Source organism: Morone saxatilis, unplaced genomic scaffold (assembly GCF_004916995.1).
Source record: "Morone saxatilis isolate NCDOM2014 unplaced genomic scaffold, NCSU_SB_2.0 Contig16, whole genome shotgun sequence".
Classification (NCBI taxonomy): domain Eukaryota; kingdom Metazoa; phylum Chordata; class Actinopteri; family Moronidae; genus Morone; species Morone saxatilis.
Window position 1 is genome coordinate 24,272,972 of NW_023339718.1, and position 19,028 is coordinate 24,291,999.

At 39.7% G+C, this 19,028-nt stretch overlaps 1 protein-coding gene across 1 annotated transcript in view; it reads right to left on the reverse strand.

Annotated features, from left to right (window-relative positions):
- Positions 1 to 778: 778 nt before the first annotated feature.
- The window catches only part of tacr1a (tachykinin receptor 1a), a 48,707-nt gene continuing 30,457 nt past the window's right edge, over positions 779 to 19,028 (reverse strand). Inside the window, exons 3-5 of the mRNA XM_035658814.1 lie at positions 14,861 to 15,011; positions 13,258 to 13,454; positions 779 to 9,862 (exon numbers count right to left, since the gene is read on the reverse strand). Coding sequence (XP_035514707.1) covers positions 9,517 to 9,862; positions 13,258 to 13,454; positions 14,861 to 15,011 — 694 coding nt within the window. The 3' untranslated portion in view covers positions 779 to 9,516. The remainder of the gene's footprint in view (positions 9,863 to 13,257; positions 13,455 to 14,860; positions 15,012 to 19,028) is intronic.

Below are 19,028 nucleotides of genomic sequence, written 5' to 3' on the forward strand. Positions count from 1 at the left end.
TCTGCATTAATCTTTGGAAATGTTATATTATAACAAAGTGAATCAATGTGCTCCTAAAGTACCAGTGTGTAGGATTTAGTGGTATCTAGTGGTATTGTTGCAGATTACCACCCACTTGCCTCACCCTCGCTTTCCAAGTGTGTGGCTGCAATGCAAAGGGCCCTATCAAGAGCCAGGGTTTGGTTTGTCCGTTCTGGGCTACTGTGGAAACAAAGCGGATGTCCTTTTTTCCATGTAATTGTTGCTTTTCTATTTCATTATATAAAATGTTGATCAATAAGTCAAGATCAAATTTCATCTTGTAGTCACACATAGTGAGTCTCTTGGTACTAAAGGCCCATGAAGGCAGCTCAGCTGTTTATTATGCATGCAGTGTGCTCTGTCTGAAGGACCACTGCAGAACAAGACATGGTTTTATCTGACACCAGCGACACACTCAGCCTCTGTTGTTTTTCGCCTGTTTAAACACACATACACACACTGAGCCTCCTGTGCTTGCAGTTTCTTCCTCGTCCTCCTCTCTCATCTCTGTGCACCCTTACTCACAGGTCAGGATTCACAAAGACAGAGAGTGGCACATCTACAAAGTAAATTGTTGTTTGGTGTATTCCCTTTCTGCGCTTTATGTGCCAGATGCTTGTTTCCATCCCATAGTTGCAACTGTTGTTTGATCTGGAGAAAAAAAAATAATTCCACACGCTCAGTTGTGCACCTTTGTTTCCTTTGTTGCTTGAAATGAACACAAACCCGATGTGGTGCATTGTATATCAATATTGTAATCTTTTTCTTTAATGGAACACATTAAAATTGATACCCGATTTTGGCAATAAGCACAGATAAAAACACCCACTGTACAGTAAATGTGACTCCACAAATGGCAGGTAACAATGGCAGCAGTAACAGATACACAGTCACCTCAGAGCAGTACTTGCATTGAAAAGATACACAAGATTAACTAATTTTTTTTTCTTTTCAAATGGCAAAAGCATGGTTGAATTGAAGAAACAGAGGTATTTAAAATGCTGTCTCAACCTAGATATCATTCAGGAATAAGTAAGCATGATAGAAACAAGCAAAACATCAATACAGTATAGAACTCAGACTGGCACACATGGCTGTGTCTGAAATGTGCCTGATGACTACGCAGTGTATGTTTCAGATTTATATCTCTTAATCATGTTCGGTATTCACATATGTTCACATATGGCACAGTATCAGTTAGCTCTGTATTCCAGCACTTTGGATTTCAAATGAAACGCTGACTGCGAGGTTCAAATGCTGACTTTTAGCTTTAAGGGTGTTTGAGGGATTAAAAATAAAATCTTGGGGGAACAGTAGGAATTGTATATCTGTACCTTTGGGGTGTATGCATTCAAAGAGCTACAATGTCTCCATGGTTGATCGGATGTGAATGTAATCACCCTCAAATAAAGCTGAGAGTCAGCATTTTAAAGGATAAGGCTGGGGTTCTCATTGTCAACAAATCCCCCAGAAGACCAAAATCAACAACGCATTAATCCTTCTTGCAATACTTTCTGACTTCTCTAACCTGTCTGGGGCACTCAGTCAGCCCCGAGCTGATTTGTTCCAACTAAAAAAGTAAATCCTTAAATTCTGGTCAAAAATATATAGTTTACTTCTTTTAAAAAGCCTCAGTAAGCCTAGTAGTAAGATAAACTTCAGTTTGTGTGTTTATTGTAATAAAGGAGAAGGTCACATTGATGTGTGTTTTTAATTCATTGTTGGTTTTGGCTTTTTTAAAATATAATTTGTGTAGCATTGGTCGTAACTTCTGAATCACCGCCTCGGCTGGAGAAGTACTATAGTGTGCTTTCTCCGTGGACCCAAAGATTCAGGTTTTTCATGCGATGTGTGACCAACTTCTCATTTAACTGGGTGCCATATGTTACCCATGTCTTGTAATACATCCATGCTAGCTAGCTGCCGATCTGTATCTATTAAAAATAGTTATGGAAGAAATGTTATCCTTCCATTTCTGTTAATAGATCCTCCTAAATGTTGCTGGATCTTTTAATACATTTTTTTAAAATCTTCCTGAAAGCTTCTGTGTCAACGTGACGTCAGCAGGAGATGCATTACCCACTAATGACTGTAACCCACCTCCAAACAAGAAAACAGGTAACAAGAACATGAATTCAGGCTGAGACAAAATGGCTAATTGTTGGGATTTGTTGACAATAAAGAAAATATAAAATATAGCGTGCCTCATCCTTAAACATACATTTTTATTTCATATTCTTACAGGACTGCAGAGCAAAAACACAAACTGTAACATGGCAAACCCAGTAGGGCTGTTAAATGCCACTGCACTGAGGCTAAAGTAAGGCTAATGCAAGCTGATGCTATTAAATAAATAAAACTAGAGGCTCACCCTGCCTGGAACCAAATTTCCCATATGTGGTAGATTCAGTAAAAGCAGTAATATTAATTTCAGACACAGTCAATTGCAGGGTGATGGAGAGGTATATGACCATCTGTATTGGCACACACAATGGAGATGTATCTCCATGGCACAAAGTCGGAATCGTTCCCCAGAGTCCAATCCCTTTTCCTCAAAGTACTCACAGTCCCATGTTCTGTACAGTACATCTTTCTATAGATTTATGAATTTCACAACACAACACAGATACAGACATTTCTATATCATGGTAAACAAAATGTCACATTCAAAAGTACAGCAGATTCACAAAAGAGACCACTGGAAAGGTTGGCATTTGTGCAAGATAAAGAAAACCAAAGAGTACTTTTCACAAAGCAACAATACTGAGCCGCTGAACTGCAGCAACACACATCTTTACATCGATTATATATTGCAGAGGTTGTTCTTCGCTGCTCTTTAGTTCATATTTGCCGGGTGCTGTGGTTTTGACCCTTGCAACTAAGATAATTACTCTTTTTATACTGATGCACATGATGCCATTTACTTTGGATGGAGCATCATTTGTGCACACATTCTTATAAATTACATATATTTTTCTCAATGAAGTGCACTGTGAGTCATCAGTGAATGTTAAACGCTAGCCACGTGTGGCACTCTCAAAACTACTTAGGTCACTGTGCAGATAAGTGCACCAATCTGTTCACACAAGCATGCATCCATGTCACTGGCAAAAATATGTGTGTGTGTGTGTGTATGCTTCTGTGTGTGTTCGGCTGGTTGCCCTCTCCACTTCTCTGCTGTAATTAACATGATTGGAGAGTGAGTGATGGATAGAAACACAGGAAGAGATGGTGCTGATGAGGCTATTCACCCCGCTGTGTAGCCTGCCTGGCGCCTCTCCTCAGCAACAAGCTGGCATCTTTTGTCTCCAACGCTACAGCGCTCATCAGCGAGGGCTGTGAGTGTGTGTCTGTGTATTAGAGAGGCAGAGAGAAAGAGAGAGCCTGCCGTACGCTCATTTAAGGAGCACTCGCTGAACAAAGTTGATTACACATTCATTAAAGCCGCAGCCTCTCGTTCAAACGCTCCACTTGACCCGTCCAAGTGATGGGCGTTTGAGGGGAACATACTCTGCATTCAGGACGCAGGGTGTGGATTATCCCTGGCTTGCTGGCTATGATTAGGGAACTGCGGTCAAATTAAAAATAAATAAATAAAAAGATTCTGAGATGATAAGATGTGTGTTTGGAGTGTACGTTCAGAGTGCTCACTCCACTTCTACATTCCTCTCACTGGCTCAGACAGCTGATACATTTTAATGGATACTCTGGATACATTATATAATAATAGGCCGGTCATTTACCCCTTTAATTAAATTGAGAGGGGGTTGGCTGGGATTCACATTCTATATGATGTTTTTACATTGCACTAACAAACCAAATCAATCAGATTCATTTCTCTTTGACATGGTTGGTTACCCTGTTTGTGTGGCTTAATCACATTCTCTGCCCACAGGTTAAAAAGAAATTAAAAAAAAGGACACTTAAAGTAAACACACAATTATTTGTATTACTATCCTTTTTTTCAATTACAGTAATTACAATTGACCTGACTTTGTTATTCCACAGGTGAAGGTTCTGTGAAAAATCCAAATTTGAACCACTTTAGGAACCTGTCTCCTACATGAAATTTAGTTAATAGTTAATTAATTAGTTAGTTAATTTGGAGTTTGGTTTGTGTAATCTTGGCTTTTTTTAAAAAAAAAGGACCAGTGCATAGGATTTTGTAGCATCTAGTAGTGAGTTTGTAGAACCAACTGAAACCGCTCACCTCAACTGAATGTCAAAGTATATAGGAGAAACTACAGTGGTAAACCCGCTCCCTACTCATTCCATTTCTGCCAATAGATCCTCCTGAATGTTACATGCTGGACCTTTAGATCTAGTTTTACCTTTTCAGTCCTCTAATAATTATTTAAATGAAACACTGACAAAGTCAAAGTCAAAAAAGGTAAAAAAAAATCCCTCTTGAAATGAACAGCTCAAAGCTCAGACGTCATGTGACGATAGATCACACAAGGACATCACTTTCTATTAAGGTTTCACACATAGGTTGGAAACCACCAGTTAGTTACCACCATTCAGTCATTACCAGACCCCAGCAGGGCCGAGCTCCAACTGCAGCCATTTCCACTGGCTGTGAGCACAGCAGGAGTGCACTCAGTGTTGTGGCTGGATGGGTGCAGGTTGTGTGCCAAAACAAACCTAAGATAGCAGCTGACATGAATGAGGTAAAGGTTTTGTAACACTTTAGCAGCCATGTAAACCTAATGGTTTATGTAAGCTCTGCAGTTAGCTACATAGGAATGTGGTGGCATTCATTTCATGACTGACTGCTGCCGTGGCTGTCACTGTGACAAGCTGTGGTTGTAGCTTTACTGGGACTGTTCACATGGCTATAGATGTGGGCATTGCTGGAATTATGGCTATGGCTGTGGCTGTTAAGATTAGCAAGGCTGTGAAACATAATTTTTTTTAATGTTGCAACACTAATAAACTGGTGAAGCTAGAGACAACAACAATCTCATTTGCACTCTTGTACACTTACAATATGAGATAATTTACTTGGAGGATTATATGCAGACATGGAACATTTCCTTATCCAGCTCACTGACTCCAAATCATCATATCAGGGCAGGAGGCATCAAGGGTGCAGGTCTCGTTCATACTGTAATCAGATAACTACATTCTAATGACATCAACCGCAATGCTCTCCCGGCTCACTTGCTCTGGGACTCTGAGGCTGAAATGTCCTGATACTGAGATGGTCTGTTGCCTTTCCTGCTCTCTTTTAATCCAGCATTTATTTCTAAAACATTATTTTAGACCAATTTACATCTTTGAATGCTCAAAAAATTTAATGTTTGGCTGGATTTTGGTTATTTAAAAGTCCTAACATACATAAACAACATTTTCAACCAAAGTTTCACAAATAGATTTCAGTTTTTCCCCCCTGTGCTCTCCTCACTGGTTTGACGTGGGTGGGGCTCAGTTCTGTGCACTAATCAGGATTTAGCAGTATTTCAATCAAACTGATGAGAGTTGTGGGTTGTTTGCTTATGTTGCCAGGGCACTGTCATTTAAATGTGATCATCCACACCCACATAGTCCCGATGATGCAAGTTTTTTATTTTCAGACTTGAATGATGCTTATTTCCTCATTCACATTTCATGCTATATAGAAATACTTATGATTTGAAGTTTAGGGGCTTTCATTCATACTAATCCACTGGCTAACACTTTAGCACACGCTATTCAGAGCTGTAGTAGGCTCGAAGACCACACTTGAACATAGCATACAAACTCTGCAGAGCTATAGTAGACACTTAAACACGTACCATATACTGTTGCATGGAAATGAGTCTAGTGTTAGCAAGAAGCCCAATATTGTCCAACACTTACACATATATAACACATGTACAAGTGTTGTGTCCATGCATTTCTAGACATCGTACCAGGACAGTCCCATTCCTTAAAATACAAACGAGAAATGAATCATTCTGCATACCGTTTGCAACCATCAGAATCCCAAAATCTATTTAAGGTCATTCAGTTGTCTAATTGTGCATTCAGGAGCTTGCCAACTGGCTGGGAATTTGGGAAATGAGAGCATGAGATTGGGTTATATTTGTCAGGTGTTTACTCTCTGGTTGTCACTGGTGAATACAAAATTAACTGGACCGTGGAATAAGCCACAGTGAGCTGTAATTGATGGAAAGCCGGCATAAACTCCACTGTTGTTCGTTCTTACTTGCATGTTGGTAATCAGTATTACCATTATTTACCACTTTGCTGGACTGTATTGAATGTCCTAAAAATGTGTGACTTTACAAATGTTAAATGACAGAGGCTGTTGGTTCAGTTTGGAATTCAGGTCCTTCCTGTGTGTTGTATATAATGGAAAGACACAGTTCGATGTCAGTTAAGCCAGGGTGACACATCTAAAATGAGTGAAAAATGTGCCTGTATCTGATGTAATTTGATTCATAAACATACAGAGACGAGAGGCTGGCATAAAAGAACAGAAATAACTGGAGTCTGTGTTCACTAAACTGAACACACTTGTCTTAACACAACTTTCACATATTTTATTTGTATTTATTTGTATAGGGACTGCTTTCCCTGCATTCTAAGACATCCGTGTGTTTCCATACTAACTGAAGGAGTGGGGTTCACTTTACCGTAAATGATTGCATGTCATCCAAAAACAAATCTGGCTATATCACTCACAGTAATATATTGGGTTAATGATATGTCAAATTATATCATTTTCAAAATGCACGAATCTTGAGGGCATAAACACTATCCTACCAAATGTGTATTATAATTGTAGTAAAAACATTTCAAAGTTGAAGTCCCAGACTATAACTCAACGTAATGTGTTAGCACACAGCATCAAAGCCTGAGATGTATGATTTTGATGTTCTCATCACTGAACTGATGACTTGGCCAAGACATGAATCTCCCAAATGTCCTGCAGGATGTACTACTTTTATATTCCAGCCTCTGTGAGTGTGACCTCCTGCTGTCCCTGCACCATGTTCATACTTTAGTGTTAGATATGTTTCCATGTCTCCAAGACAAAGTTTTGCCAGCTTTGCCTTTGATGAATACAGTGATATAATACTGATTGTCACTGTGATTCCAATAAAGTCATGTTGCCGCACATCTGTTCCTTGGTTTCATGTCAGCTGACACTGGAATTTATAACAACAGCTTTTGTGCGCTGAGAATAAATCAGGAGTCAGGAGGGCAACTGTGTGTGCGTATGTGTGAAAGTAGAATGATGGGTGTCAACAGGTGATCACTCTCCAAATGTGTGTGTGCATGTGTTGTGTATGCACGCTGCAAAGAATATCCATCTCGAAACATGATTTGAACACGACCAAGGGCTGATAATGTGATAATAATGTTGAATTAATTTCCAATGCATTACTAATGAAGAAATGTTTCTTTAAACTTAAATACTTCACTAAGACTTATTAAAGTGGATTTTTTCTTGTTTCTCACATTGTGTGTGTCTGTGTCTGATGAAGGAAGATTTAGTTATTACGCTCACTCCAGGATGTTTTTGGTAAAAAAAACTTCTGGCTTCCATTAATTAACTTGATTTCCTTTGAGAAATTATATATATAAAAATACATGCAACTATGCAAGTGAGTGTCTTGAAAGAAATCCACTGTGGTACTGACAGTTTGACAAGCTTAATATGTTTTCACTAATATCCCATGCCAAGCTTGTCATTTTTTACAGTGGTTTTATGTATCTGTGTGAGCGCGTGTGTATGTGTGTGCGTGTTTACCACTGTAGGAGGTTAAGACAGTTTGTCCCAGTAGGATTCCGCAGCCCATGTAACCTTCCTTTTTCCTGGACCCCAGCAGAGTGAGCTGCGTCTCTACTCCCCTCGCCCTTTTACAGACATTATGCTACGCAGCAAGGCACATCACTGCACATTAGAAAGCTACAGCTAACAGGCTGCTTGTGCACATTCTAGGCTGCAACGTCTACAAAGCCCTTTAAACCTGATATTAACATGCATCTTGTATGGCTGGATTACATTTGGATGGAGCGACAGCATATAAAATGTGGATATTTGAAAGTACAGATACCAAGAAAAATGAAACAATGAAACAGGCAACAAGAGATGTGTACTGTGTATGTGTATTGGAGATATATTTGTTTGGCATAAATATAATCCAGCCAAATCGCATTAAGACACAGAGTGCATGTTACTGCCAGGTGGAAGGGTAGAGCAGCTAATGAGAGTTACATAAATATTTCACAGTTTAAAAGTGGTGCCTTGCATTCAGATCATGACCTGGTGTCTGATAAAGGTGGAGCGGGTTACACAGACAGGGGAGAGTTATTATTGTGAACCTATTTATACAGTAGGAAACTGGAATGTTTCAGACGCTCTCCATTGCAGGTCGATCTTTATGCTACACGCCAGGACTGTTTAGACAGGGTTTAGTGTTGTCATGGCCGGAATTATCTGGGATTGAGGGTTTTAGTCAGTTTTCACTTGAGGATCACTATTGCCTCCTCACCATTTGAAGCACCTCTATGTTTCAGAGAAGATGCTCCCAGCTGTTGAAGACAGTGTTTAGCCAGATGAAAGTAGAACTAGATGCTGCCGGCGTTTCAGGTAATTGCCAGAACTTTTCAGCAACACCTGCAGGGGATCTTCAGAGCACTCCTTCAACCAGACTGGCACTCAACTTGCACATCCAATTGCTCAGGGGGTCCTGCTCAGGGAGATAGAGTTGGCATTCTGATCAGCAAACACATGAATGCCCACACTCAAACATGCAAAGTTCAGAGTTTATGCTTTGTTGTTTTTCTTCTGGGAGAGCCTTTCAACTGAAACCACACATCTGCCTTTGTTTTCAACGTGGACCTTCTGGGGGCAGAGTTCCTGTGGAAGCCAGGTTTTCTCCACTAGAGGTGTAGAGAACCTTCTGAAAACCCAAGGTCTCCAAGCTCGGTCTATTTTGCAGAGAACACCCCTAAAAAAACATTGTGTTCACAGCATGCTGGTCTCATGTTATAGCTCCGCTCCAAAATAGACTGTGTGAAGTCACACAGCTTGTGTGACTGCGGATGTGTGAACCTTCACTCCGCACTAAGAGATGGTTGGTGTGGCAAGTAGAGGCTGTGAAGATTGGATGCGCTAGCGTCTGCTTCTGTTTGGCTTTTGAACTGGAATGTGCTCATGTCGTCTAAGTGCTCATCATCAGTTTTTGGCACCGAGCAAACCTTTCTGGGAGTTAATCATTAGCTGTGAGTGGCATGAGTATTTTATACAAGGGCGTTGTGGGTGAAGACACCACTCAGTGACCAGGGACATTGTCTCACTTGCAAATTACCTAACATAACGTTCCAGTGAAAACACTGGAAATGTATTCATCAAAAACTCAAAGCCACAGTCACTGGCAGACAAACTCACACATTCACGCTGTACTTTTGCAGCAATACACGCAGGCAAAAGCAACAATCTGAACAGTCAACTCACTCACTCTCCCTTCTGTCTGGCAAAACGCCACCTGTGTTTGAGGTCTATTCTTGCAGGTTGTTACTGGAGTAGAAACTGGACGTCTCCGATACTGTTTTGGAGACGCTTCGGGATGATGACCCATTCGAGGTGAGGTCCAGTGAGGAGCCATGTGGTTTGGCCCCGACCACAGCCCCTCCAAGCCCTGGACCTGCTATCGCCTTGACCTTGGGCTGCTCCACGTCATCCCCAACCTGGAGAATAGTGGACACGGTGGTCTCCATCCGGCTGGCCTTGTAAACACTTGTCTGTGTCTGAAGGTAGCGAGTGGACTTGAGTTCCAGGCCTTCGTAGGAGCCTCGAGGGACACAGGGGCAGAAGTGGAAAGCTTGCTTAAAACCAGCACGAAACCTGTGCAAGAAAAGCAACAATTAGCCATACTTAGGTTGGTTTGGTTTGGTTTTAGTTTTAACTGAAACAGACTTAATTTAATACTGATGTTTCTATATGACCCATGTAAACAAAAAATACCATCAGCAAGAAGACTGGCTATTTCCATATAGTTAATCTTAATGCCTGCCACCAGGTCAGATTCAGCTGGATTCCCCTTAAAATTAATTAAACTAGGCGGTGGACAATATAACCAAGCATCCTCAGAGGCCACCAGAATGAGCACAAGTGACTTGTAGGGGCTTTAACTGACTGGTTCACCCACCAGTCTTGTGTATCTTTTGCTAAAGCCATTGTGGCGACAAGGGACAATTACAGGATATGGATAAATGCTAAAAAATAGCAGAACAGTAGCACAAGTAAAGTCAGCAAACTGACTCAGTTACATAATAATTTCCATTCTCAGTTTGCCTACATTAGCCATGTTAAGTTACTGGCATTACCAGACTAAGAAACACTGTAGAAGTGAAGTGTATTTAATTAATCAAGAGTGTGTTTTATTGGGAATTTGGTGAACATGGTGGTGCATTTAGCAGCTAAAGAGCCAGATATTTCTCTCCCTCCCTCAGTTGGTGGGAGGCTGAATAGCCTGTTAAAATTAAATTTGTGTGATGGACTGAGACTCCAAGTGAATGCTAATGTTGTTTCAGGATGTATAAATAAACAACTGCATGCTAACACATTAGCAACATCAGCTTTATAAGGAAATCAGTCTACAGCTTGTTGAGCTGCCCCTGAAGGCAAAAATGCAATTAATGTAGGTTTAAAGGGCACAGCTGTTGCAATCTGTATCTTATTCTTAAATAAGTCTAAAATTCCTTAACATCCAACAACAATGAAATCCTTACATTTTTGCACAAATCCTTTAGAAATTATAGTTGAAAAAAGAAAAACATTTTAAGACATTTATGGGACCCACTTAAGTGTTGGATTACTTTCAAAGAGCATATCAGAAAGCCCATGATATTAACTCTTCATTTGCTGACCAAAGGAAATACAACATCATGGGTCTCAACAACCACATCTTTAGTCAATGGCACATCAGGGATGAAGATCACAGATGAGGTCATGTGTATGGACATACTACTGTTTCTTTTATAAACTAGCTGAAAACTGATTTCAGAAACAGAATTTCTAAAGTAAGCGCAACAGTTGTTGGTGCTATGTTATTCAGTTAGATGATCACGTAATGCAGTTTACACAAATGCCAAATAGACAAAATCTCATGACAGTGATCCTAAACCAATTCATTATTTACATATTCAGCTGCAACAAAAACATTTTCCCACTTCACTCTATTAAAAGCAGCCAATTTGGAAATCTGACAAGATTTTTGTTTACTATACAGCTTGTTGTAGAGCCACAGTGACAGACAAGACTGACTGATACAGTGTTTGCATTCTGATTAGGATTGGCTAATAGGGAAAAAGCACAACTGTGTGTAACAAAAGCATTGTGATGTTAATTAAGACTAAGTGTTGCATGTGACATTTACTACTGACCTTTATTAAAACACTAAATTAGGCAGCACTTGCTGTTTGGCAGGTGTTCATTTAGATGCAAAAAATATTTTTCTGTGTTGTATATAAATGACAAAAAACACTGAAGGAAGAGATGATGGAAATAAGAATCGTGTGGATGAGATAAAGGCATCACAACGGGCTGGAATGGAAACACCTGAAAACATACACACACACACAAAGCCCAGACAGGGAGAGAAGTGAAGGGTGGAAAAGGGAAATGTCAATCGCTGAGAGCAGGAGAGAGATGAGGAGATTGATGGAAACTGAGAGGACACGCATTTGAATTTAAATCGGCTGAGCTGATAGAGACAAAAGCCGATTGATATCCTGTACAGAATGATGACTAAACCTCCGCTCACTGCGGTCCAACCCACATATTTTCATTTTTAGGACTTAATGAATTTCAGAGGCGAAAACACCCAAGTGTGAAATCTCATTTCTCCAACAGCACAAAGACAATTAATAGGTGGCCGCAATGGAAGACAATGGGAGATGATTGATTGAAGGACAACAAGCAGAGTTGACCATCTGTCTTTATTTTGCCAGACAGATTTTTTAATTCATTGACATTTTTGTTGACAGGCAGAATGCTAATTACGCCACAGTCTGAGAGTAAACTGTTCATGTTCACAGTGGGATTTAGCAACTTTCAGAGATGGGTTTTAAAGTTAGAAGTTTATTCTAACTTCATTCCATGTGTAGAATCTTTGAGGTTTCTTTCCAGACGAGCAATCTCAAAGTAAGCATAAGCAGTCTCTGCCGCGGCTGAGTTTTCAACTGCTTGTCACTAAGGCGGCAGTGTAGGATGGGATATTGCTATGCGATGAGTGTAGCTGACGGTGTGTGTGTGTGTGTGTGTGTCATTGGATGCAGTTTTGAAGGACAATATGATTGCTGCTAAACAAGACAAAAACATTTTACCCCCTGAGGAGTTGCCTACTTTTCTTAAAAAAAAAAAAAAAACTATACATATTCCCACCACTTTATTTTGTCAAAGGACAAAAAAATTGAGAAAGAATGTACATGAGGATAGTATCACCAATCATGGGACTATACTGGAACTAAAAGGAATAAATTATTCAGTTCATGAAGTTACAAATAGTGTAATGAAACACTACGCCATAGGAAATTATAGAAATTAATTGAAATAATTTACAACCTAACAAGTTTTGATGCTTTTCTGTGCAGTCAATGAGGCGGTGTTAGCTTACAAGCTAACGTTACGTCCGTCTCTAATACAAACCAGATTCAAGCTGATGCCTTGTTCTCTCTGCAGTTCAAGTATACATTTATTTTCCCCTTTTTAGATAGGACAGCTGAAGATAGTTAGGAAGGGGATAGAGAGAGAGGGGATTACACGTACAGGTCCGATTTGAACCCATGGCCACTGCACCAAGGACTCAACATTGGTACCTGCCCCAGCTCTACCAGGTGAGCTACCAGGCGCCTCAGTTCAGGTACATATTTAAGAATTTACAGTAGCTCAATCAGTAATACATTAGTGTGTGTGTGTGTGTGTGTGTGTCGCACATTTTTGTTACCTATTGGGGACCTTTTCTTGCTGACCTTGATGGGACCAGTAGTCCTCATGGGAACCAAGAACTGGTCATATTATGGAAAAACATCATTTCTGAGGTCTTCTGAGTTATGGTTTGGGGCGAGGTATTGAGGTTAGGTTATGGTTAGGTTTAGGGATGCAGTCAGGTTATGGTTAAGGTTAGGGTCAGGGGTTGGGTTGGCTGTCCACAATGAATGAAGTCAATGGAATGTCCTTACAAGTATAGCTGCGCTGTGTGTGTGTGTGTGTGTGTGTGTGTGTAGGTGCTGACTAACCTGTCATTAAGGCAGCAGTAGATGATGGGGTTGTACATGGTGGAACTCATAGCCAGCCACATGATGGCCAGGTAAACCTGCTGGATGAACGTTTTTTCAAACATGTCAGGAAAGAACTGGTGCAGCAGGAAGTAGACGTGGAAAGGCAACCAGCAAATGGCAAACGTACACACCACCACGATCATCATCTTCACCACCTGTTGGACACATGACACCAACATATTTTCATACAGTCATTTTTACTGCTATGCTCCCTCCTCCATTCTGGATTTCACATGTCCATTTATTTTTCAGACTAGATCAGAAAGGCAGAAGGGCCAGGGAATGCAGGGAATGACAAATTGGTATTTCTTTAATATTGCAAAAAGCCTTCATGCTGCCAGAGGTATTACTGATTTTTGTTTATTGTCCAAATGCCAGACATCTAGTACAAACTAGTAAGTATACTTGTTCCATAAATGATATATAATACATAATACATGTAAAACTTCCAACGTCCAATCCCATCAATCACCATGATGTTACGGTGAGGTTTTGTCAGTTTTGTGCTTGCGTTTTCAATCTTGACGATGAGACATGCTGCACTGCATTAATGGTCTCCTCTAAGGACTGAGCATTCACCTTCTCTTCCCTTTAACACGCTTCTCTGTGGGCTAAACAAGTGGCAGCAAATCTTTCCATCCAGAAAAAGCTCAGCTGCTTTGAACTTTCGGTCTTTCAAAATGGAAATCGAATGAACATATGGCACATCATTAGTGCTGTCAATAACAGGCATTGCTCACTGACAATGAATTAAAAATAATGTACGTGGACAGGCATGACAGATCTGTGAGGCTGCCTCATTAGAGTTAGACGTGGACTCGTGTCAGACATGAGTGTGTGTGTGTGTGTAAATTTCATGACAATCCATCCAATAGTGAGACATTTCACTCATAAATCACAACCACATCACCGAAGGGTACATCCGAACCTCTATACAGCATTTCACTGCAATCAGCCAATAGTTGTTGAGATATTTCAGTCTGCAGAAAAGTGGCAGACCAATTGACTGGCCCACATTGCCATCTGTGTTATCATGGCTAAAAGTAGGTAAATAAACAAGTGAATCAAAGCAAGACATGAGGAGATAGAAAATACTGAAAAAAAGTACAATAGGATGAAATATAATGAATATTACAGTTAGCAGAGCCAGACTGAATGTTCACTACAGAGACACCTTAGTAAATATGTCTATGTAAAGTATCATAGGATTCCAACTTCATGTTCTTGAGTCACAAAGGCAAGTCTTTGCAACTGTCTTTATTAGGAGAGTATTGTCTAAGGGACTGCAACACTGAAACTGTGAGCACACCTGACAAGCATGGGCCATGAAAGATGACTGAAAAAGTAACAGGTAGAGGATGCAGAGGATGAGAGCTGATGGCAAAAAACAGAAGACGAAGAGTTTGCGCTGGGCTGAAAAGAATACAGGTTATGTAGACATGAGCATCACAGCCTGTCTGGGGCTGCAGTTTATGAAAGTCCTTGTGCCAAGGTTAAAGTAATCTGATTACTGTAGTTGACAATTCCAAAGCTGCGGGCGGCTATCTAAAATGCAGGTTACCTTGCGTTTGGCAGTCAGCTGCTCCTTGTAGCGGTCGGAAGAGTCTCCAGGGATCTCACTGGCCCAGAGGGTCAGTCCCACCACCAGATAAGCACAACCCATCACCAGCAGAGGAAGGAAGTAGATCAGGACGGCCACACACACATAGTACCTACAACAAGACATATATCCCATTTCACATATAAATCATATACATTGATTGTTTTTGACTCAAGAGAGACCCAAGTTGAGCCTGACCAGAGCTGAGATGTTGGAACCGGAGCTTCCCCTATCTGATTGGATGGTTGTCCAATCACCTGAAAATAAGAATAGTTGTGTTTTTGTTACCTTACCTTTGTTTCTACAGTAGCCCAGAACAAACAATCCAAACACTGGCCATTCATGTTTTTTTGCTAATTTTGTGGCCACAATAGTTTCTCTTCCACTCTTGGAACAGGAGGGTGAGGCAAGGGGATTGCAATCATCAACTCAAAAAACAATCCACAATCAAAACAAAACGAAAAACAACGTACACATCGTATACTCTGTCGTTCAATGTTTATTTCTAACCATCCATTTTCATACTGGTTATTTTAAACATTTGTTCAAACTGACATATTTCCTTTGACTAAAACAATATGGTTGTACATTAGTCCTCACTCATTGCTTTTTGAACATAGTTTTGGAAATTCCTCTCAAATCATATAGACCTTCTCTCTTTATAAACCACTTTTGGATACTTAAGTCAGGTAAGAAAGTCAAACCATAACAGCACATGTTTAATGATGTCATTGTAGGAACATCACAGGTGTTTCTAATAACATCAACAATAGCTCTGCTCTATTCAAGTGTCCAAGTGAGACATTCAGTGCATTTACACGCACTTAAAGGCTGTGCACACCCACGCAGCTGTTACCAATTACTCTAGCTGATTAGAGCTGTAGTCAGGTGGACGTTGGGGAAAGCTACACAGGGAATTATGTGACGTCTGTGTACAAATGAGAATGAAAACAGGGTGAGTTGTCCCACTATAACAGGTAAAAAAATAAATGTCTAGCATAAGTAAAAACACCTGTGTGACTAGACTGAGCAGGATCTATAAGTCACCAGGTTACAACCAGCTTTTTTTGAGTAACCTGGTTATTTAAAACCAGTGGTCCACACTTTTTTCATTATTGTACTCCCTTTGAAATATTGTTTCAACTAAGAACCCCCTGAACAGCGCAGACATTCTATATAAAGAGGTTCAGTATAGTGCTGCACCATCAGTGTGATTTATAAAGAAAAATTTTGCAATAGCACTAAGCTTTGTTTGAAATTGTATTGAGCTTGTGCTTCGCTGAGGATCTTAGTCTGTCTGTGACATGGAAGACATTAACAGTTTACAGCAGTTAATTATTGCATCAAAAATATAAAATATAAAATGTGGTTTCTCGAACTAACATTTACAGTTTATTGAACTTATAGCATAATTATTTTAGGAATTATGCATGACTAATATTTTTTTATATAATATATATTTATATATATTTTCTATATATTTTCTTAAATGTCAAATTTAATGAAAGAATATGAAATCCTATTTTGTATTTGGATGTGAGAAAGCATCGCAATGGCAACATTTTGAAGAAGTTGTCTGAAAGCTTGCTGGAGTGTGGCTACAGACGGACCGTCGAACAGATTCAGTGATGTTGGATAAGTTTGCAGCAGTCTTACCACATGACAAAGAAACGGTCATGAATAGCTGTGATTTGGCTTTGGCTTAAGTTTCTATGCATCATTATAGAGTCAGATCAGTCTCAGTGTTAATGAACAATTCACAAATGTATTTTAGACTTTATATATAAATGACTCTCTACAAAATTACTTGTTGTATATAAATGTAAAACAACTCCATATATAAAATAAGGTTCACAAATGTATTTGTGGTGCACACACACACATTGTTTTAAATAAATGTAGTAATAGAAATCCACAATTATGTATTTAAAAGTATTTGCAATTGTCATTAAAAATACATTTGGATGTTGCTCCATTTATATACAAACTGTTGAATTTGCATTTACAAACTGTATGTGACTTCCCTGCAGTGGCTCAATGCATTTTTTTCAACAAAGAACTATCTTTAGCCTGTGAGATGGCTGTGCATTATATGGTAAAATACACAGAGGAAAGTATCCAGAGCAGATAGCAAATGCTGTTCAGATCAATAAAATTGATTCTGAATTTGTCAGCTGCGAGGAGCCTGGCTAAATGCATTCCTGTCCCAGAGGAGAAAACTGATTATGGAAGAGAAGTTAAATGATTTTACATAACAAAAGAAGGAGAAAATTAGGTAAAATTACATTTGTGCTAAAGGAGCTAATAACTACACTTTGAGGCCACTTTAAAGCATCACAACAAGCTGTAATTACAACATTGACAGATTATTGCTTTATACTTTATACAGTTGCCTTTTTACACATCCAGTGGCTCTAGTTGCCTATGTTCACTATGAGCACCTGCTGGTTACTAACTTTGTCCTTTTGGCACTAGACAGATAGCACACAGTGAGTGTATCAGAGATTTTTTAAATTGAAATTGCACGTTGTTAGCAGCTTTAAAGGTCCAGTGTGTAACATTTAATAGGGTCTATTGGCAAAAATGGAATATAATATAGTGTATAATCACCTAAAAATGAGAATTGTTGTATTTTTGTTACTTAGAATTAGCCAGTTTTATGGCTTTTTTGCATTTTTCATGGCCAACGTAGTTTCTCTTACACGTTTAGGTTGAGTCAAAAGATTTCGGTTGCGATCTGCAATCTCACTGCCAGATGCCACTGAATCCTACACACTGGTTCTTTAACAGTACAGTGCATTACCCAAAATACAGTTAAATGCTTATTTTGGGGGTATTTCAGCTGCAGTGGGCATTTCCTAGTTAACAGAAGGCCTGTAAATCTATTTTTTTTACATTCCTGCCCCTTCAGCAAGTACTAAAATAAAAAGTTACTCAATCGAGTCAAGGGCTGAATCAATCATCATTAGTGTGTTTGCCAGAGGACTGAAAATAATTTAGCTTTGTGACACAATTTAAGATGTGAGGGGCGGCAGTTACTGTCCAATAAATTTCAACTGTTTATGAAATAATTAAATTTGACAGTTTCAGTATTTAGCTAATGATTTGGTCATCTTTCACAGACACAGTGTGTGATCTTGTTAATTCCCGGTTGAGTGTGTGTGCTGGTTGATGTCAGTACATTTGTGTCTTGTAGTCTGTGTATATGTGTGTTAATATCCATTAAAATGTGGAAAATCGTATTATGCCACTCTGAGGTATGTAGATTGAGTGTGTATATTGTGTTTAACTGTGCTCAGGGAGGGAAGACCCCCTGACTTCAGCATCCACAGAGGGACAATCTGTTTTGCCCTCAGTGAACGCTTCAGATAAGCCTCACAGGCCATTTCCATGGCAATTAACTACAATTATGTTAATCCCACTGAATACCCGGGAGCACGGGAGCTTTCATCAGAGTAAAAATGACCACACACTGAGACACACAAACACACACAAACACACACACACTGCAAAGAAGGTGTGTTACCCAGTCAAGGGAGAACATTGCTAGATATCAGAGCCTTGAGTGCTTTATCAAGTTTAGTCTTTAGCCTGAAGGGATATCATCCGCAGTTAAAGCTTTTGAGATAAATCTGAGTTTCCACCCAAAGAACCTGGACTTTTAAGGCCAGAAGCTATTTCTCAAGGAACTAAAAGATTCCTTCAGGCCATTGTTGTCTGCATTTCCACCAAGGTCTAAAGACCTGTGAAAATTAGGCAAATTAATCAGCTGGTGTATGAAAAACCTGCTTTACAACAACAAGGCCTGGACTCCATCGTCAGTTCATCTGTCGAGGCACAATAAACAAAAATACTAACTGGTTTGCAGCAACCCAGTCTCATATAAAAACGTACGAGATGAGGACCGTCCGCTTTGCCATGTGCCCCTATAGATCCAACCAGGTACGCACATGCAACTGTGTATAAACGTCAGAATAATGACTTCACTACTAGTCGGACCTCCTGCAGTATATTCGCCGATCATTTCATCTATGCTAAGAAAATAGCAACCGAATTTGTGGTTTGAATTGAGATATTTGACCTAAGAACCAGGAGACAGGAGCGCGGCCAACTGCTCTGCTCACGTTGA